The 21,208-nt window shown below is 41.4% G+C and overlaps 1 protein-coding gene across 1 annotated transcript in view; it reads right to left on the minus strand.

Moving 5' to 3' along the window:
- The window catches only part of LOC130169941 (mucin-2-like), a 38,216-nt gene that overhangs the window by 9,837 nt on the left and 7,171 nt on the right, over positions 1-21,208 (minus strand). Inside the window, exons 10-31 of the mRNA XM_056377006.1 lie at positions 20,639-20,777; positions 20,326-20,436; positions 20,057-20,126; positions 19,686-19,823; positions 19,353-19,517; positions 19,130-19,224; positions 18,913-19,039; positions 18,266-18,521; positions 17,044-17,093; positions 16,641-16,750; positions 16,388-16,539; positions 15,769-15,907; positions 15,104-15,208; positions 14,390-14,566; positions 13,706-13,945; positions 13,321-13,477; positions 13,029-13,157; positions 12,538-12,685; positions 11,771-11,814; positions 1,913-11,326; positions 1,388-1,665; positions 256-421 (exon numbers count right to left, since the gene is read on the minus strand). Coding sequence (XP_056232981.1) covers positions 256-421; positions 1,388-1,665; positions 1,913-11,326; positions 11,771-11,814; positions 12,538-12,685; positions 13,029-13,157; positions 13,321-13,477; positions 13,706-13,945; positions 14,390-14,566; positions 15,104-15,208; positions 15,769-15,907; positions 16,388-16,539; positions 16,641-16,750; positions 17,044-17,093; positions 18,266-18,521; positions 18,913-19,039; positions 19,130-19,224; positions 19,353-19,517; positions 19,686-19,823; positions 20,057-20,126; positions 20,326-20,436; positions 20,639-20,777 — 12,410 coding nt within the window. The remainder of the gene's footprint in view (positions 1-255; positions 422-1,387; positions 1,666-1,912; positions 11,327-11,770; positions 11,815-12,537; positions 12,686-13,028; positions 13,158-13,320; positions 13,478-13,705; positions 13,946-14,389; positions 14,567-15,103; positions 15,209-15,768; positions 15,908-16,387; positions 16,540-16,640; positions 16,751-17,043; positions 17,094-18,265; positions 18,522-18,912; positions 19,040-19,129; positions 19,225-19,352; positions 19,518-19,685; positions 19,824-20,056; positions 20,127-20,325; positions 20,437-20,638; positions 20,778-21,208) is intronic.

Consider the following 21,208-nt stretch of genomic DNA (forward strand, 5'->3'; position numbering starts at 1 on the left):
AAATTTAGTGTAATTTAGTGGACAGTCGGGTGATGGCCCAAGATTGTTGCTCCAAATTCAATGAAAACTGCAGCACACCTTTTCTTAAAGTCATTTTCTTGGTAAATCCAGTTCACTGTGCAGTACAAGTCACTCATTTGCAGAAGGGATGTTTTACTGTCAATAGTCTTAGCACACAGGATTCCCTGCTGAATATAATAAAAAGTAGTAGTCAAAAGTAGTAACCTTTATTGAAAAGTTATATTTCCAACTTACATTCACATTCGTAGTGGAAGCAGCATTCGTCATCAATCTTGACAGCTTTGCGTCCATTGGCACAGATCGGTTGTTCCACTGTGGGACAGGGAGCCTGTGTCTCCGTGACCTTGCCATTAGTGCACACAGCTGTGGTACAGTTGTGAACCTTCCAGGTTTCTCCATTCTGGATGGGGATTAAGAGACAGTAAGTCATATAGGAAAGTGTGGGTGTGTTAAACAGTAAGCTTTTTCAAGATGCAGGGCTATACTTTAGTGAACTCTGTGTTGCTCAGCCATGCCCAGTATGTCGGCAGTGTGCCAGATGCATGTTTGGTAATTTAATTCCCAAATTCGCATGGTGCACCTGTGGCACCCTTGGATACAGGGTGGTACCAGAAAAAATACATCGTCATACATCATAGGTGGGTGTATTAGAGGCTGTGGCAATCATGGCCAATCACATTAAGTACTATCACCCATTTTAACCCCTTTTTAACAGTATTTACTGACAGTTTGAGAAACCTATGGAGAGCTTTCTTCATAAGAAACTTGAAGAGTGACAAATGCAGCTAAAGCCCACCATAGTAGTGTAATATAAAGTGAAAGTATGATTTAAAATGTGTAGTATTTTGCATACTGTTTTTATATTGCTAGGGTTATTTATAAAGTATAAAACTGTTGGATTTGACTGGTTTACTTGCAAAAACAATTACTGACAATCTAGAAATGAAAGAGTTGCCTGTTCAATTCTCATATTGTGGCATAAATGTGTTCCTGGTAATGATTCACAAATAAACACACAAGGATGTTTAAAAAAACTTTTTTTTTTTTTTAAATATGGCACTTTTTTTCGGAGAACATCACTATAAAAATTATCCTAAACAATCACTATCATAGATGTTGGGCTTCACAGCCACACATCTGTCCTGCCTCTCTCTAGACTGTTTAATGTCCAATTATGGGACACATGGTGAGGCACCAAGAAACTAAACCAGCACAGTTGAGGAAATAACCTCAGCATGATGCAGGAAAATGCCAGTTCACAGGTGTGTCCCTGCACACAAAGAGGGTACAGGTGAAATACAATACTTCAAGTCTTTTGAAAATACAATCACGAATAAAAACATATCTCATGGACAGTATGTCCTACCTTTCTTGGTGGATCCACATCATTGCAGTCCAGGGTTGTTGTTGATGGGGTTGTTGATGGAATGTGAGAAGAAGTAGGAACAGTTGTGGAGGGAGGAGCTGAGCTTGAAATTGTGGCCTTTGTAGAGGTGCTGAGCACTGTAGTAGTAGAATGGGCGGTTGTGCTGGGTATTGGTGTTGTGGTACATAGTCTGGGCTCTACCACAATATTACAAGATGCATTGCAATATGCAATGTAACACCACCCTAAGCCATCAGTGACATTGTAAACCATGTCGCCTGTAAAGAACAGCAGATATTAAAGTTAAGTGCACAAAATGAAAGGAATACGGATTCATAAGCAAGTGTATTTAATAAGAGAACATATAATGTATTACTTTACTTCATGGCATCATGAATAGCATCAAGAAAAATCATGATTATTAAAAAACTAATATACACACTTTCAATTTGAAAAAAAGTCAAGTCCAAGTCCTACTAATAAAAAAAGCATGCATGTGAAAATGAAAAATGGAGGATCACCTACCAGGACGATGTGAAGTTCCATTCATAATACAGGCACATAATGTTGGAGATGTGGTGAACTGTGAAAGAGTTGAAAGAACTGTGGTGCTTGTTGATGGAGCAGTGGTTGAACCAGTTGTGTAAATAGCTGTGCTTGGTGGAAGTGTCTGTGTTATTGGGCCAATTGAAGTTGAAGCTTTGACTGTTGTTCCTGTAGTTACACTTGAAGTAACAGTAGTTGGTACTTTAACATTACGTGTTGAATATACAGTTGATGATTGTGGTGATGCTGTGATTACAATTGTTGTTTCTGAGGTTGTTGTGACACCAGGCACCACAGTCGTAGTTTCTCTTAGTTTCGTTGTTTCCTCAGATGTTGTTGTGTGGACTTGTTTGGTTGTTTTTCCTTTACTGGTTGTTGAAGGTCCCTCAGTAGTTGTGGTGCTAACAGATGGTTTTGAGGTCACCACTGTTGTTTCTGAACTTGTTGTGACACCAGGCACTGAGGTTGTAGTTTCAACAGCAGTTGTTGTAGAGGTGGTCACTGGGCCAGTGGTGATTGTGGGTGGTTTTGTTGTTTCAAGACTGATTGTTGTTTCCTCAGATGTTGTTGTCTGGACTTGTTTGCTTGTTGTTTCCTTAGTTGTGCTTAAAGGTGCTTTAGTGGTGGCTGTACTAACAGATGGTTTTGATGTTACAACTGTTGTTTCTGAGGTTGTTGTGACACCAGGCACTGAGGTTGTAGTTTCAGCAATAGTTGTTGTAGAGGAAGTCACTGGGCTTGTGGTGACTCCTGTCTGTGGTTTGGTTGTTTCAGACGTTATTGTTGTTGATCCTGATGTAGTTGTTTCTACTGGTTTTGTTGTTTCAAGACTGATTGTGGGTGGTTTTGTTGTTTCAGATGTTATTGTTGTTGATCCTGATGTAGTTGTTTCTACTGGTTTTGTTGTAGTTCCTTTACTAGTTGTTGAAGGTCCCTCAGTAGTTGTGGTGCTAACAGATGGTTTTGAGGTCACCAATGTGGTTTCTGAACTTGTTGTGACACCAGGCACTGAGGTTGTAGTTTCAGCAATAGTTGTTGTAGAGGTGGTCACTGGGCCAGTGGTGATTGTGGGTGGTTTTGTTGTTTCAAGACTGATTGTTGTTTCCTCAGATGTTGTTGTGTGGACTTGTTTGGTTGTTATTCCCTTAGTTGTGCTTAAAGGTGCTTTAGTGGTGGCTGTACTAACAGATGGTTTTGATGTTACAACTGTTGTTTCTGAGCTTGTTGTTGTGACACCAGGCACCACAGTCGTAGTTTCTACACGAGTTGTGGTAGAGGTAGTCACTGGACTTGTGGTGACTCCTGTATGTGGTTTTGTTGTTTCAGATGTTATTGTTGTTGATCCTGATGTAGTTGTTTCTACTGGTTTTGTTGTAGTTCCTTTACTGGTTGTTGAAGGTCCCTCAGTAGTTGTGGTGCTAACAGATGGTTTTGAGGTCACCACTGTGGTTTCTGAACTTGTTGTGACACCAGGCACTGAGGTTGTAGTTTCAGCAATAGTTGTTGTAGAGGAAGTCACTGGGCTTGTGGTGACTCCTGTATGTGGTTTTGTTGTTTCAGATGTTATTGTTGTTGATCCTGATGTAGTTGTTTCTACTGGTTTTGTTGTAGTTCCTTTACTAGTTGTTGAAGGTCCCTCAGTAGTTGTGGTGCTAACAGATGGTTTTGAGGTCACCAATGTGGTTTCTGAACTTGTTGTGACACCAGGCACTGAGGTTGTAGTTTCAGCAGTAGTTGTTGTAGAGATGGTCACTGGGCCAGTGGTGATTGTGGGTGGTTTTGTTGTTTCAAGACTGATTGTTGTTTCCTCAGATGTTGTTGTCTGCACTTGTTTGCTTGTTGTTTCCTTAGTTGTGCTTAAAGGTGCTTTAGTGGTGGCTGTACTAACAGATGGTTTTGATGTTACAACTGTTGTTTCTGAGCTTGTTGTTGTGACACCAGGCACCAAAGTCGTAGTTTCTACACGAGTTGTGGTAGAGGAAGTCACTGGGCTTGTGGTGACTCCTGTATGTGGTTTTGTTGTTTCAGATGTTATTGTTGTTGATCCTGATGTAGTTGTTTCTACTGGTTTTGTTGTAGTTCCTTTACTAGTTGTTGAAGGTCCCTCAGTAGTTGTGGTGCTAACAGATGGTTTTGAGGTCACCAATGTGGTTTCTGAACTTGTTGTGACACCAGGCACTGAGGTTGTAGTTTTAGCAATAGTTGTTGTAGAGGTGGTCACTGGGCCAGTGGTGATTGTGGGTGGTTTTGTTGTTTCAAGACTGATTGTTGTTTCCTCAGATGTTGTTGTGTGGACTTGTTTGGTTGTTATTCCCTTAACTGTGCTTAAAGGTGCTTTAGTGGTGGCTGTACTAACAGATGGTTTTGAGGTTACAACTGTTGTTTCTGAGCTTGTTGTTGTGACACCAGGCACCACAGTCGTAGTTTCTACACGAGTTGTGGTAGAGGTAGTCACTGGGCTTGTGGTGACTCCTGTATGTGGTTTTGTTGTTTCAGATGTTATTGTTGTTGATCCTGATGTAGTTGTTTCTACTGGTTTTGTTGTAGTTCCTTTACTGGTTGTTGAAGGTCCCTCAGTAGTTGTGGTGCTAACAGATGGTTTTGAGGTCACCACTGTGGTTTCTGAACTTGTTGTGACACCAGGCACTGAGGTTGTAGTTTCAACAGTAGTTGTTGTAGAGGTGGTCACTGGGCCAGTGGTGATTGTGGGTGGTTTTGTTGTTTCAAGACTGATTGTTGTTTCCTCAGATGTTGTTGTGTGGACTTGTTTGGTTGTTATTCCCTTAACTGTGCTTAAAGGTGCTTTAGTGGTGGCTGTACTAACAGATGGTTTTGAGGTTACAACTGTTGTTTCTGAGCTTGTTGTTGTGACACCAGGCACCACAGTCGTAGTTTCTACACGAGTTGTGGTAGAGGTAGTCACTGGGCTTGTGGTGACTCCTGTATGTGGTTTTGTTGTTTCAGATGTTATTGTTGTTGATCCTGATGTAGTTGTTTCTACTGGTTTTGTTGTAGTTCCTTTACTGGTTGTTGAAGGTCCCTCAGTAGTTGTGGTGCTAACAGATGGTTTTGAGGTCACCACTGTGGTTTCTGAACTTGTTGTGACACCAGGCACTGAGGTTGTAGTTTCAACAGTAGTTGTTGTAGAGGTGGTCACTGGGCCAGTGGTGATTGTGGGTGGTTTTGTTGTTTCAAGACTGATTGTTGTTTCCTCAGATGTTGTTGTCTGGACTTGTTTGCTTGTTGTTCCCTTAGTTGTGCTTAAAGGTGCTTTAGTGGTGGCTGCACTAACAGATGGTTTTGATGTTACAACTGTTGTTTCTGAGCTTGTTGTTGTGACACCAGGCACCACAGTCGTAGTTTCTACACGAGTTGTGGTAGAGGTAGTCACTGGACTTGTGGTGACTCCTGTATGTGGTTTTGTTGTTTCAGATGTTATTGTTGTTGATCCTGATGTAGTTGTTTCTACTGGTTTTGTTGTAGTTCCTTTACTGGTTGTTGAAGGTCCCTCAGTAGTTGTGGTGCTAACAGATGGTTTTGAGGTCACCACTGTGGTTTCTGAACTTGTTGTGACACCAGGCACTGAGGTTGTAGTTTCAGCAATAGTTGTTGTAGAGGAAGTCACTGGGCTTGTGGTGACTCCTGTATGTGGTTTTGTTGTTTCAGATGTTATTGTTGTTGATCCTGATGTAGTTGTTTCTACTGGTTTTGTTGTAGTTCCTTTACTGGTTGTTGAAGGTCCCTCAGTAGTTGTGGTGCTAACAGATGGTTTTGAGGTCACCACTGTGGTTTCTGAACTTGTTGTGACACCAGGCACTGAGGTTGTAGTTTCAGCAATAGTTGTTGTAGAGGTGGTCACTGGGCCAGTGGTGATTGTGGGTGGTTTTGTTGTTTCAAGACTGATTGTGGGTGGTTTTGTTGTTTCAAGACTGATTGTTGTTTCCTCAGATGTTGTTGTGTGGACTTGTTTGGTTGTTATTCCCTTAGTTGTGCTTAAAGGTGCTTTAGTGGTGGCTGTACTAACAGATGGTTTTGAGGTTACAACTGTTGTTTCTGAGCTTATTGTTGTGACACCAGGCACCACAGTCGTAGTTTCTACACGAGTTGTGGTAGAGGTAGTCACTGGGCTTGTGGTGACTCCTGTATGTGGTTTGGTTGTTTCAGACTTTATTGTTGTTGATCCTGATGTAGTTGTTTCTACTGGTTTTGTTGTAGTTCCTTTACTGGTTGTTGAAGGTCCCTCAGTAGTTGTGGTGCTAACAGATGGTTTTGAGGTCACCACTGTGGTTTCTGAACTTGTTGTGACACCAGGCACTGAGGTTGTAGTTTCAGCAATAGTTGTTGTAGAGGTGGTCACTGGGCCAGTGGTGATTGTGGGTGGTTTTGTTGTTTCAAGACTGATTGTGGGTGGTTTTGTTGTTTCAAGACTGATTGTTGTTTCCTCAGATGTTGTTGTCTGGACTTGTTTGCTTGTTGTTCCCTTCGTTGTGCTTAAAGGTGCTTTAGTGGTGGCTGTACTAACAGATGGTTTTGATGTTACAACTGTTGTTTCTGAGCTTGTTGTTGTGACACCAGGCACTACAGTCGTAGTTTCTACACGAGTTGTGGTAGAGGTAGTCACTGGGCTTGTGGTGACTCCTGTATGTGGTTTTGTTGTTTCAGACGTTATTGTTGATGATCCTGATGTAGTTGTTTCTACTGGTTTTGTTGTAGTTCCTTTACTGGTTGTTGAAGGTCCCTCAGTAGTTGTGGTGCTAACAGATGGTTTTGAGGTCACCACTGTGGTTTCTGAACTTGTTGTGACACCAGGCACTGAGGTTGTAGTTTCAACAGTAGTTGTTTTAGAGGTGGTCACTGGGCTAGTGGTGATTGTGGGTGGTTTTGTTGTTTCAAGACTGATTGTTGTTTCCTCAGATGTTGTTGTCTGGACTTGTTTGCTTGTTGTTCCCTTAGTTGTGCTTAAAGGTGCTTTAGTGGTGGCTGTACTAACAGATGGTTTTGAGGTTACAACTGTTGTTTCTGAGCTTGTTGTTGTGACACCAGGCACTACAGTCGTAGTTTCTACACGAGTTGTGGTAGAGGTAGTCACTGGGCTTGTGGTGACTCCTGTATGTGGTTTGGTTGTTTCAGACTTTATTGTTGTTGATCCTGATGTAGTTGTTTCTACTGGTTTTGTTGTAGTTCCTTTACTGGTTGTTGAAGGTCCCTCAGTAGTTGTGGTGCTAACAGATGGTTTTGAGGTCACCACTGTGGTTTCTGAACTTGTTGTGACACCAGGCACTGAGGTTGTAGTTTCAGCAATAGTTGTTGTAGAGGTGGTCACTGGGCCAGTGGTGATTGTGGGTGGTTTTGTTGTTTCAAGACTGATTGTTGTTTCCTCAGATGTTGTTGTCTGGACTTGTTTGCTTGTTGTTCCCTTAGTTGTGCTTAAAGGTGCTTTAGTGGTGGCTGTACTAACAGATGGTTTTGATGTTACAACTGTTGTTTCTGAGCTTGTTGTTGTGACACCAGACACCACAGTCGTAGTTTCTACACGAGTTGTGGTAGAGGTAGTCACTGGACTTGTGGTGACTCCTGTCTGTGGTTTGGTTGTTTCAGACTTTATTGTTGTTGATCCTGATGTAGTTGTTTCTACTGGTTTTGTTGTAGTTCCTTTACTGGTTGTTGAAGGTCCCTCAGTAGTTGTGGTGCTAACAGATGGTTTTGAGGTCACCACTGTGGTTTCTGAACTTGTTGTGACACCAGGCACTGAGGTTGTAGTTTCAACAGTAGTTGTTGTAGAGGTGGTCACTGGGCCAGTGGTGATTGTGGGTGGTTTTGTTGTTTCAAGACTGATTGTTGTTTCCTCAGATGTTGTTGTCTGGACTTGTTTGCTTGTTGTTCCCTTAGTTGTGCTTAAAGGTGCTTTAGTGGTGGCTGTACTAACAGATGGTTTTGATGTTACAACTGTTGTTTCTGAGCTTGTTGTTGTGACACCAGGCACCACAGTCGTAGTTTCTACACGAGCTGTGGTAGAGGTAGTCACTGGACTTGTGGTGACTCCTGTCTGTGGTTTGGTTGTTTCAGACTTTATTGTTGTTGATCCTGATGTAGTTGTTTCTACTGGTTTTGTTGTAGTTCCTTTACTGGTTGTTGAAGGTCCCTCAGTAGTTGTGGTGCTAACAGATGGTTTTGAGGTCACCACTGTGGTTTCTGAACTTGTTGTGACACCAGGCACTGAGGTTGTAGTTTCAGCAATAGTTGTTGTAGAGGTGGTCACTGGGCCAGTGGTGATTGTGGGTGGTTTTGTTGTTTCAAGACTGATTGTTGTTTCCTCAGATGTTGTTGTGTGGACTTGTTTGGTTGTTATTCCCTTAGTTGTGCTTAAAGGTGCTTTAGTGGTGGCTGTACTAACAGATGGTTTTGATGTTACAACTGTTGTTTCTGAGCTTGTTGTTGTGACACCAGGCACCACAGTCGTAGTTTCTACACGAGTTGTGGTAGAGGTAGTCACTGGACTTGTGGTGACTCCTGTCTGTGGTTTGGTTGTTTCAGACGTTATTGTTGTTGATCCTGATGTAGTTGTTTCTACTGGTTTTGTTGTAGTTCCTTTACTGGTTGTTGAAGGTCCCTCAGTATTTGTGGTGCTAACAGATGGTTTTGAGGTCACCACTGTGGTTTCTGAGCTTGTTGTGACACCAGGCACTGAGGTTGTAGTTTCAGCAATAGTTGTTGTAGAGGTGGTCACTGGGCCAGTGGTGATTGTGGGTGGTTTTGTTGTTTCACGACTGATTGTTGTTTCCTCAGATGTTGTTGTCTGGACTTGTTTGCTTGTTGTTCCCTTAGTTGTGCTTAAAGGTGCTTTAGTGGTGGCTGTAGTAACAGATGGTTTTGATGTTACAACCGTTGTTTCTGAGCTTGTTGTTGTGACACCAGGCACCACAGTCGTAGTTTCTACACGAGTTGTGGTAGAGGTAGTCACTGGACTTGTGGTGACTCCTGTCTGTGGTTTGGTTGTTTCAGACTTTATTGTTGTTGATCCTGATGTAGTTGTTTCTACTGGTTTTGTTGTAGTTCCTTTACTGGTTGTTGAAGGTCCCTCAGTAGTTGTGGTGCTAACAGATGGTTTTGAGGTCACCACTGTGGATTCTGAACTTGTTGTGACACCAGGCACTGAGGTTGTAGTTTCAACAGTAGTTGTTGTAGAGGTGGTCACTGGGCCAGTGGTGATTGTGGGTGGTTTTGTTGTTTCAAGACTGATTGTTGTTTCCTCAGATGTTGTTGTGTGGACTTGTTTGGTTGTTATTCCCTTAGTTGTGCTTAAAGGTGCTTTAGTGGTGGCTGTACTAACAGATGGTTTTGATGTTACAACTGTTGTTTCTGAGCTTGTTGTTGTGACACCAGGCACCACAGTCGTAGTTTCTACACGAGTTGTGGTAGAGGTAGTCACTGGACTTGTGGTGACTCCTGTCTGTGGTTTGGTTGTTTCAGACTTTATTGTTGTTGATCCTGATGTAGTTGTTTCTACTGGTTTTGTTGTAGTTCCTTTACTGGTTGTTGAAGGTCCCTCAGTAGTTGTGGTGCTAACAGATGGTTTTGAGGTCACCACTGTGGATTCTGAACTTGTTGTGACACCAGGCACTGAGGTTGTAGTTTCAACAGTAGTTGTTGTAGAGGTGGTCACTGGGCCAGTGGTGATTGTGGGTGGTTTTGTTGTTTCAAGACTGATTGTTGTTTCCTCAGATGTTGTTGTCTGGACTTGTTTGCTTGTTGTTCCCTTAGTTGTGCTTAAAGGTGCTTTAGTGGTGGCTGTAGTAACAGATGGTTTTGATGTTACAACTGTTGTTTCTGAGCTTGTTGTTGTGACACCAGGCACCACAGTCGTAGTTTCTACACGAGTTGTGGTAGAGGTAGTCACTGGACTTGTGGTGACTCCTGTCTGTGGTTTGGTTGTTTCAGACTTTATTGTTGTTGATCCTGATGTAGTTGTTTCTACTGGTTTTGTTGTAGTTCCTTTACTGGTTGTTGAAGGTCCCTCAGTAGTTGTGGTGCTAACAGATGGTTTTGAGGTCACCACTGTGGTTTCTGAACTTGTTGTGACACCAGGCACTGAGGTTGTAGTTTCAACAGCAGTTGTTGTAGAGGTGGTCACTGGGCCAGTGGTGATTGTGGGTGGTTTTGTTGTTTCAAGACTGATTGTTGTTTCCTCAGATGTTGTTGTCTGGACTTGTTTGGTTGTTATTCCCTTAGTTGTGCTTAAAGGTGCTTTAGTGGTGGCTGTACTAACAGATGGTTTTGATGTTACAACTGTTGTTTCTGAGCTTGTTGTTGTGACACCAGGCACCACAGTCGTAGTTTCTACACGAGTTGTGGTAGAGGTAGTCACTGGACTTGTGGTGACTCCTGTCTGTGGTTTGGTTGTTTCAGACGTTATTGTTGTTGATCCTGATGTAGTTGTTTCTACTGGTTTTGTTGTAGTTCCTTTACTGGTTGTTGAAGGTCCCTCAGTAGTTGTGGTGCTAACAGATGGTTTTGAGGTCACCACTGTGGTTTCTGAACTTGTTGTGACACCAGGCACTGAGGTTGTAGTTTCAGCAATAGTTGTTGTAGAGGTGGTCACTGGGCCAGTAGTGATTGTGGGTGGTTTTGTTGTTTCAAGACTGATTGTTGTTTCCTCAGATGTTGTTGTCTGGACTTGTTTGCTTGTTGTTCCCTTAGTTGTGCTTAAAGGTGCTTTAGTGGTGGTTGTACTAACAGATGGTTTTGATGTTACAACTGTTGTTTCTGAGCTTGTTGTTGTGACACCAGGCACCACAGTCGTAGTTTCTACACGAGCTGTGGTAGAGGTAGTCACTGGACTTGTGGTGACTCCTGTCTGTGGTTTGGTTGTTTCAGACTTTATTGTTGTTGATCCTGATGTAGTTGTTTCTACTGGTTTTTTTGTAGTTCCTTTACTGGTTGTTGAAGGTCCCTCAGTAGTTGTGGTGCTAACAGATGGTTTTGAGGTCACCACTGTTGTTTCTGAACTTGTTGTGACACCAGGCAGTGAGGTTGTAGTTTCAACAGTAGTTGTTGTAGAGGTGGTCACTGGGCCAGTGGTGATTGTGGGTGGTTTTGTTGTTTCAAGACTGATTGTTGTTTCCTCAGATGTTGTTGTGTGGACTTGTTTGGTTGTTATTCCCTTAGTTGTGCTTAAAGGTGCTTTAGGGGTTTTGGTACTAGCAGGAACTGTGCTGAATGTAAAGGGGGTTGTTGTAGGCCCAGGGGTGGTGGTAGTCAAGCACGGGTGTATGTTTCTTGTTACAGTTCCATTTTCCCCACACTCAGCTGTAATGCAGTGTCCAAGCCCATCTGTCGTGTTGTAGATTGTTTCCCCATAACTGTAGGTTTTTCCGTTAATGAAGCATGTACACGCTGAAGAATAAGATTATCATATGTTCAGTTTTATACATATACACACACTCACACACACAAACATATATACATATATTAATTTACATAAAATTAAACCAAACACAACTCCGCCCACACCAGTACATCTTTCCCAGAATGCAGGAATAAATTAGCTCCATCAAATGCTTCTTTAATAAAAATAGAAATAAATATATACAGTATATATATATAACTGTACACCTTATTTATACAGCATAAAAATAGGGAGCACGGTAAGAAGGGAAAAATGTATGTATGTGCAGTATATTTACACATATATGTAAATATACATACACTAATGTGTGTGTGCGCGTTTGTGCTTGTATGTGTGTATATACACGGTGGACTCTTGGTGGACTTTAGGATCCACCTTTCTAATGGAACAGTGGGTATACACACATTTGTGAATAAAATAAGTGTACTTACAGTTCACACTGTAGCTACACGATATTCCAGAAACTGTACATGAGCTTTGAAATAGAAGGAAATTGTGGTTATTTCATTATATTTTGGCATTTTGTGCACAATATTCAAATGTTCACATTAAAATAAATCATATTACCATATTTTAGCCCAAATATAGAATTTGAAGCTGATCAGAAAACATTGAGTCTGATAGTGTACTTATGTAGTGACTTATACATAAAATTATTTACACAAGTACACCAAGTGTACTGAAAGCCAGGTATCGCAACACTCAGTCAATCAGTTTAAAATGTTGTTGGCCAGTAAGAAACAACAGCTGCTACAACAGAAATGGTAGTGGGGACAGAAATGTAAAATGTAAAATACAGATAAACCTAACCCCCACCCCCCCGCACTTTGGACACAACCACTGACTTCAAAGGTGTGTTTAAGTCCAGTCATGTAATATTGTATTTGCAAACCATTACAACAGGCCAGCTTAAAAATCTTCATTAACTATAATAAAAAAATAATAAAATAATAAATTATCAGTACAGCTATAGGGATAATCTCCAGTCTTTCTTGCTGCTGGGCTATGGCCTGTGACATGTTAGCTTCTGCTGCTTTAGTTAAACACTGTCTGATCAAAGTGAGGTCACTATTGCTCAAAAAAACAACAATATTTTCTTTTCAGTTATTTTACATCACAAAGGCCAGTGTCTAAATGTATGCATCATTTCATACAGTGTGCAAAGTTCTATGATGAAGATGAAGTGTATGAGACATACCAAGTGTAACAGTTCTTTGATGGAACCTTATCTCCAATGCTGTAATGGGTTCCTTTGGAATCATAGCAGCCACACTGGTTCCAGGCAACACACTTCATGGTGTCTTCATCAAAGTAAGGCTTAGTGGGGGGACACTGTGGATAGCAGCCTGCAATACCATTATAACATTTTGAGTATGGCAAAATGATAAAATGCACTTTACAATTTGTCCCTCCCTCACCCATTAACACACACTCCCTCTGGAGCTATTTTTGGCCCAGTGTCTTGACTAAGGACACCTGAGCCTAAAGACATATGGACAGGAGGAGCTGGGTATCAAACCACCAACCCTATCATCAGTGGGCAACCGGCTCTACCTCCTGAGCCATGTGCCCCATCAAAGAGTCCTTGCAGCATTTCAGAAAAATAATTCCCATGCTTAGAAAAAAAAAAAAAAACCTAAACAAGAACTGCTGGGTCAATATTTATGCCAAATGATCTGTGTCATGTACCTTCCAGGGAAGTGATGAGGTTGGAACAGTTTCCTGATGGATTTCTACATGTCTTCATGCAGGCAGCTCCACATGGCTTATAGTGCCACTCACAACCATCAGGCGAGTTATAGTAGTCACAGAAAACAGCTGCAAGACAAAGTTAATACTTGTTAGCTGTTGTTACAAAAGTCAAGATGTTACTTAATATGAAAGTATATATTTCCTGGTTTTGTTTTAGCATCCAAGAGTGCCCCTAAATCCTCAAATCCTGCAGCTCAGATGTTGGTGGTGTGATGGTCGCCAAACTTACGACACAGCTTTGGAGTTCTCCATTTAACGCAGGCCCCAGCTTCATTACAAGCTTTGGCATAGGCAGCTACAGCAGTGCAGAGACACTCACAGTCCCCACCGGTGTCACAAGCACAAGAGTCTCTCACGCAAGAATCAAAGTAGGGACCAGGGTCAACCTTGAATATACAATAATGTCTGTTAATAAATGTTGAGGGTAAGAAAAAATGTTGTCCTATGCTAGTAGTGGTAGCAGCAGCAGTGTCATTGGAAGCAGTAGAAATATTGGTGGTGCTAGAAGGTCAGGGGTCGCCAAAATTGATATAATTTCCCAGATACCATGGCAGTTTGTATGTGTGTATGCGTTTATGTGTATATGTGACTGTGTTTGTTATCACCGTAGTTACCTGTGAGTGACAGCTCTGGAAGGTGACACTGGTGATGATGCTACACTGTTTCTGGGACCAGGCTGCGCGGTAGCGGTTGGAGGCACAGGGATCACTGATTAGTTGTGCGTTGGGGCAGCTGGATGAAACCCTCCAACTGTTACCAAATTCTAGCACATCTGCCACTGTCTCCTGGGAGCGTGTGGTGAAGTCGTTCTTACTGTTGCCGTCATAGTTTCCACATAGACCGCAGACTTCGCTCTGGGAGGGAAGAACCCGGTGAGAGAATTTACTGCTGTATGATTAGACTGATAGAGTTAAGGCATCTGTTTTTTGTCACTGAATATCCCTCAGGATTGGCTTTTTCATTTTAGGGTTTACTTAATAAAGTGCTACCACTGTTGTGTGTAATATTCACCATCCCCATGGCAACTGTGCCCTTTGTTAAATTCAAAATTCAAATTTCCATGAGAAATGTTAATTAAGCTAATTTAAAGCTGAATTGATAAGTTTCCTCTTGAAGCCAGGGAAACATCATAACAACGGCCATCATAGTCCCAACTGATAAAATGGGTTTGGTATGGTATGTGCTAGCAAGCAGCAACGGGAAGCTATCATGTTTTCTCAAGTCCAAAATTTAAACCAATAACTATACTTTGTGCAAAAGCTAGTTGTCAGTCAAGATATGCAGATTTGAATGTTTACCTGGAACTGGGGGCTGAGTTTAATGAAAAGACTGGTCTTCTGGTCCCACATGAGAACAAGTCCTGCCTTGATCGTTATCACCAGGTAAATACCCATCTTGTGTACCTGAGCAGGGAGCACTTGGCTGCTGCCCTTTACCACCTGGAAGGTCTCATCTTTAAGTTGGAATTCATTATCCTGTGGGTATCAACATGAAATGAACATGCAGTTATTATTGCACCACATGGAACAAGTAATCAATTGCTCAATAAATCGTTTCTATTTTTTTTCTCTAGTTTTCACCTGAAAGCTTAAATGCTACTGTGTGAATAGGAACTCACTCTTGTTCCTCACAAAGGAACAGATACAAATTGACTACATGGCATTATGAAGGCTGCATTTCATTGGCATGTCACTGGATGTACATGTTGGCTGCACATGTCCAGGGTATATTTGCTATATTATGGTCATTAGCATCATAGCATAACCATGGAATTAAATCCTATCATTATTATTGGTCTTAGAATAAATCTTATGCCTCAGATTATGGTAGCAGATAAGGTTTCACTTGCTGACACTGCTGGCTCAGTAAGGCATTGTAAGGTTTATCAATCATAAAGTAATAATTGGTCGAAGCCTTAGTGATTATCATTTGATCCACAACCTGTGTGTTATCATCAGTATTAGTTGTAAGTGTTTGAGGTAGAACAGGTGTGTGAATGTAGAGTTGTTTACCTCCAGGAAGATCTTGATGCTCTTGGCGCAGGTGGTTCCCGTGGTTCCGCATGGAACATTCTCAGTGATAATTCTGAAGCTTCCATTGCCCTGACCACAGTAGTCCTGAGGAAAGCACAGACACACAATGCAATTACTGGACATCACTGTTAAAGTCATAATCCTACAATCCTTTTTCATGAAATCAAACCACATTATTGATACAATTACTGGTTGACATTTTTCTGCAATAGCTATTCATTGTATTCTTAAGTAGATATCTCTCTATATAGCAGGTTTTACTGGTAGTGGCAGATCAGTTTTAAATATTGTAGGGAGTAATGGAACAAAAGGGAGCAGCCACAGTAAGATGTTGGCGAAAGAGCTGCAGATGACAGGATTAATAACTTCTCAGCAAAGTAACTGACTTTACTGTGTCCTGCTGTTCACACCATGTGCAGCATGAAGTCAGACACTGGTTGTTCATCATTAGAAAGCAGATAACTGACTGCCTTTTCATTTAAACAATGTTAGTTTGTCTGGCTGCACTTCTTAGTAGTATGTGTGAGAAGGTAGTTGCTCAAGGACCATTTGCTGTTGTATTAAATCACATTTGACATTACCATGGTGAGCAGGACTAACATTTAAAGATTTCAACTTTAACCACTGTTCATCTTCAACTTTACCTGCAGGAGTGTGTATTCACACTGTCCACTGAAGTCAAACCTCTTGTCATCAAATGTGACGTAGTGGCCCTCGCCATAGATCCCACAAACAGCATCACACACATTGTTCGAGCATATGAACTTCCTTCCACTGCAGTAGCTGGGGAGACACAAACCAGACACAAACTTTCAATCATGTAAACCTGCCAAGAAAATGATCAAATTTTTTTTTTTTTTTTTTACAGCCGTGTAGGGCATGTTTTTGGGTGGGTATTATAAAAGTATTTGTAATAATTACTGTTAAATTTTAAATTAGAATACAGCAATTACAAAAACATAATGTGCCTAAAATTCAGACAGATTAGATCCATTTACATATTACATTACAAGTAATTGTGTATTAGACTTTTGGCATAATTTATTTTTTTCATTTAAGTGATGTTGGTTGTTAAGTTTGTTTAGTTGTATATATTATATATATTATGTCTTGACCGGTGACTTTTCTTTTTTTTTCTTTTTAAGTTAAAAACAATAAACATCTGGAATCTTTGTAATGTCTCAGGAATAAAGGAATACTTAGTGCATTCATTTCCATGAAGGTTCATACTATACTGGTATGAATGTAAAACACTGTACAAACCAGGTGTTGCATTCCACAGTCAGTGTCTGTCCAGGCTGGTAGACCTGTCCATTGTGCAGACATGGACAGTTGGTCTCATTGATGCAGCTTCCTGCTCCATCTGACACCAGGCCATCAGGGCACATGCAGCCTGACGTACAGCCTGTTGTGATCTGTATCCAACCAGAGCGGAGGGTGAGCCAAACAGGGCCTGTGCATGTATGTCTTAATGTTTGACTTGTATGAGTGTGTATGTGTGCTAAGCTGTACTTACGCAAGCCATGTCCAGAGTGCTGCAGCTCTTCTGACACTCAGTCCCAGTGGCCCCAGGTTGAGCAGTGGAGCAGTCGAAGTACGCCATGGGGGCAGCGCATGATGATGAGGCTGGGTAATAAATTATAAATTCACATGAGCTTTATTGGCATTATAAAGGGTATTAGGGTCATGTCAACATTCCATATTTTGTGCATAATTCCTTCCACAATTCCTTTAACTCAGCATCAACTATTTTCTTTTAGCTTTGAAACTTCATGATCTGGAGGAGAATTTTAATTGTAAATTAATTAATCGTTATATAATTTACAAATTGAATTCAGCAGTTAACCACAATAACATTCAAACAACTCATAGTTATATGAATTACAGGGATGTGACTATGTCTATAGGTGGAAACCTACATAGTAGCCGTGTTCCTCCTGAACAGCTGAGAGCTCCTTGTCTGCAGACACTGTGAGAACAAGTATGAAGGGAGATGAAAAACAGTTATCATCATCATTCTTTGTCCTTTAATGGATTTCCTTATTCCTCTTAACAACATACTGTCAAGATGTAGACTGGCTACAATGTCCCTACCCAGCAAGTCGTCCAACCTGAAGGACCATATAGGTTGTTTGTTGTCACCTGACTACCTACTTTGCACCTGTTGTAATTACCACGGCCAATAGAGACCTATCAATAAATTGTAACTTTGGGACGTAATGAGATGCTTGCACTGTTGTTCTTTACAGGAGGAAAGTCTCCCTCTATCTCGACCCTTTTTTGCAGTTGTTCTTTAGTAATAAAATTCTGACTGCTTTGGTGCATTCACATCGTGTTGGCAGAATTGGTTGAGTGGAAAAAAAGTCCTGTCACTCCAACTTGGGAGCATTCACACATATTCAAGGTTAGTTACTCCCATTGCTAGCTTTGTAGTAACAGCAGATAAATGAAAATTCAAGCTAAGCTAGCCAATACTTTGCTTTCCAAATCAGCTACACTTTGTGTTGAGTGCAAATTAGCAAATGTTAGCGTGCTAAGATTCTAAACTAGGATGATCATTAGCTGTAGCTGTGTCCCAATTAAGGGGCTGCATCCTTTTGAGGCTGCATTAAAAGGCTGATTGTGTCCAGCGGTGCAGGCCCATTTTGAAAGCTAATTCAAATGCATCCTTGTTTTCCTGGGCAGCAAAGTCTCCAAAGGGTGGATCCTTTGTGGCCCAACATATCCCAAGATTCACTGCACACCGGTAATGAAAATAAAATGGCAGCAAACAACACAGACAGAGAGCCAGAGGATCACACTTTTTTCAATGTAAGTATTGGGTTTCAGCTCAGTTCAACAGTTAAAGGTGCAAGGGCTTTAAAACCTCAAGATTTTGTAAAAAAAAAAAAAAGTTACATGGTGTCAAGGTTGCTAGGCGACAGGAGCAGCAATTTGTTGGAGGGGACACAAATCCTGTCTCATTTCACTTCGGTCCTTGCAGCAAGGATGTGGCCCCTGAATTGGGACGCAGCTTTTATTTACTTTTCCCCTGTTTTAGTTGAGTCTGTGAATTTTTATGTATCCGTCTATAACTTCAGTTTACTGCTCACTATTAAGTAGACCCGAAACCTTAATGCCCAACTCTTGGCGTGTATTTACCATGTGGTGCCGTCTTTACTGACAGCCTGTCCAGCAGGAATAATGGTGTCCTTATCGTAACAGGGACAGCTTGAACTGGACACACACTGCCCCTCCTCATTCATGTAGGTTCCCTCAGCACAGCCACAGCCGTCCACTGTGGGGAAGTTGGTCTGGCAGGAGTAGTCAGCCTGGCTCAGGGATCGGCAGGTGCGTCTGCAGGTGGTCATGTTGTACTCATACACTGTCTCTGCTAGACACGATGCACTGAATTTGCCTAGTGGGAGAGGGAAGAGTTGAGTGGTAGCAGGAGAGTGTATCTACCAGAGGAGTAATTTGTTTGTTGTTGCAGAAAGGCAACAGCAAAGGGTCAGAGGGTGTAAAGTGGAACTGCACCCAGACCTGCAGGTCTTAGATGACCCCTGTCACCACATGTTCCAATCTAGATATGATTCAATACTATACAAACATTTTTGTATGTGCTTTCCTTAGTTTTTGTGATGTTCACTTCACTGAATTATTAGTTTACTGTTGCAATAAACCAATCATTTCATAAAATCTCATTAAACATGCTGCTGTTGATTTATTGATCTTGCATGTGATTGACTGTTCGTTACAAACTCTCTATTATTACAGTTAAACAAAAGTGTCCTTGGTGTTTTGCTCACCACAGATGGTTTCCCTCCAGCCACTGAGGTGGACTCCTGCCCCTGAACAGGCGTAGACGTAAGAAGAGACTGCAGCACACATGCAGTCCTCGCTTTTCTCACAGTTACAGCTGTCATACATGCAGTTCTATGAGGAGACACAGTGGGCATAGACACATTAACGATGGTACATTAGCTAAGATTATTTGGGACTACAGCTTTGTGTATGAAGACTTACGTCGTTGTACATTGTGGGGCTAATGACAGAGTGGCAAGGAGCAAACACACCCTTGGGATCCATTAGTTTGGAGCACCAGTACTGTGCATAACTCTCTGAGACACAGAAACACATGGACATAAAGTGGTGAAAAAAAATACCTGAAAATGGCATGGTTACACTGAAATGGTATGACATGACAAACATTACATGACATGTCATATTTTGAGGAGATTATCTGTACCTTTGCTGATGCCCTGGCTACAGGGGTGTCCAAAGCGTGCTGTGATGTCGGGGCAGCTGGCTCTTGTTTTCCATGTGTTGGCGAACGCAGTGCTGGTACCCTCCACCAGCCCACTGATCACTCTGAAGTCATCACTCATTATGTTATTGAAGTTCCCACACAAACCTGTTGGATGAAATGACACATTTACACAGATACAAACCAAGACAATGTTCCACTACCCTTTTTATCTGAATTTAACTGATCGATTCTATTGTAAATACTGACAAAAACCATATTAAGCTACACATATAAATGTGGCGGAGACACTGAAACAATAATATGAAGGCATACCAGAGGTGGTTCCTTTGAGTGAATTGTCAGCTGAAATGAAGACCTGCATCACGGGGGACAGCTGGACCATCACTTGTATGCCCACTTTGGTACTTATGAGGATGTAGAAGGATGACGGCTTGAAGGCGCTCAGATCCGCTGTAGTAGCAGAGGATAGTGAAAAACACTTAACATATAATTTCTGGGTCGTCAACTATTTCCTTCTTGCTGTGAGGCAACAGTGCTGCCACCTCATGGCATCAATACAAATTTAAAACTCTTCAAAGTGTTAACATTCTGCACTTGAGTAAATGGATTAGAGCCCTAACTAATAACTCTATGCTGTTTTTATAGCATACTGTGTCTTCTTAACATCATTTGAAGTAACTCACATGTAAACAGTGGAAGCTGAGAAAGAATCTGGTTCACATAGACCTGCCCGGATGCCTGAATTTTAACAACCTGTCAGAAAGACACATTTTTGATTACATCAAACATGAAACCAACAGTATTTCCAAATAATTAATGGATCTCGTTAAAAGCTTTGACCTTGCTAGGTGTACCATGTTGATGAGGATTGGACAATTCTGATATTATGAGATAAGCCATCAATCACAAAACTCTAATACAACTCTCCAAACAGCTGGAGCCTGGAGCTTACCACAGAATTGCTGTATAAGGCCACAGTTACAGCTCTGAGGCAGGTCCTACTGTCAGCCAGACCGCACTTGACCAGGTCCACCAGCACAGTGTATGAAGAGCCATTAGTTTCCTGCAACACACATTGGGACAAAGCACATCACCAACCACAAACACTCATCTGGTTTAGGACACTAAAAAGTCTCATGTAGCAGATTCATTACATTATGAAGATGTGTGTAGATAGTTTATAAATCCATGCTCCTGGTATGAAATTGTATAACGTTGGTGTGAACTATCGTTATACTAGCATTGCTGCAGTTGATGATGTTTACCTTAGCCAGAACGTAGGAACAGTCGCCATGGAAGTTGTAGACTTTTCCATCGAAGGTGTTGATGTGAGCTCCCCCCTCCACAGAGCAGGTTCCTGGACAGTTCTCCTCTGTACATTTCCACTGACCGCTCTCACACACACTGTCAGCGCAAACACACACACACACACACACACACACACACACACACACACGTATAATTGTGAGTAAATTACACTATTACATTAATGTCAACATGATTAAGTCATAATGCTTTGAATTAAAGGGAAAATGATTTTGCACTGTTTGCTGTTAGAACACATTTATGTGGAAGAAGATGGTTAAACAGGCAGATCAAGGTGGATCTAATGATAGATGCTCTCATTATTTTCAATTTATGCCATATAAAACATTTTCATATTAGTATCATCTCTCCATGACAACAAACTCAGTTAGCAATCTGTTGCATGTCTGAAGCATGAAGAAATATTTAATTTTAAATTTAAACTAATGGCAGAGGAATGTTAGTGAAACCATGTCACTCACTCATTTGTTACAACACACAGGGAATGACTTATGCCACTGGAAATATCT

This window comes from Seriola aureovittata, chromosome 1, assembly GCF_021018895.1.
Source record: "Seriola aureovittata isolate HTS-2021-v1 ecotype China chromosome 1, ASM2101889v1, whole genome shotgun sequence".
In the NCBI taxonomy this organism is placed as follows: domain Eukaryota; kingdom Metazoa; phylum Chordata; class Actinopteri; order Carangiformes; family Carangidae; genus Seriola; species Seriola aureovittata.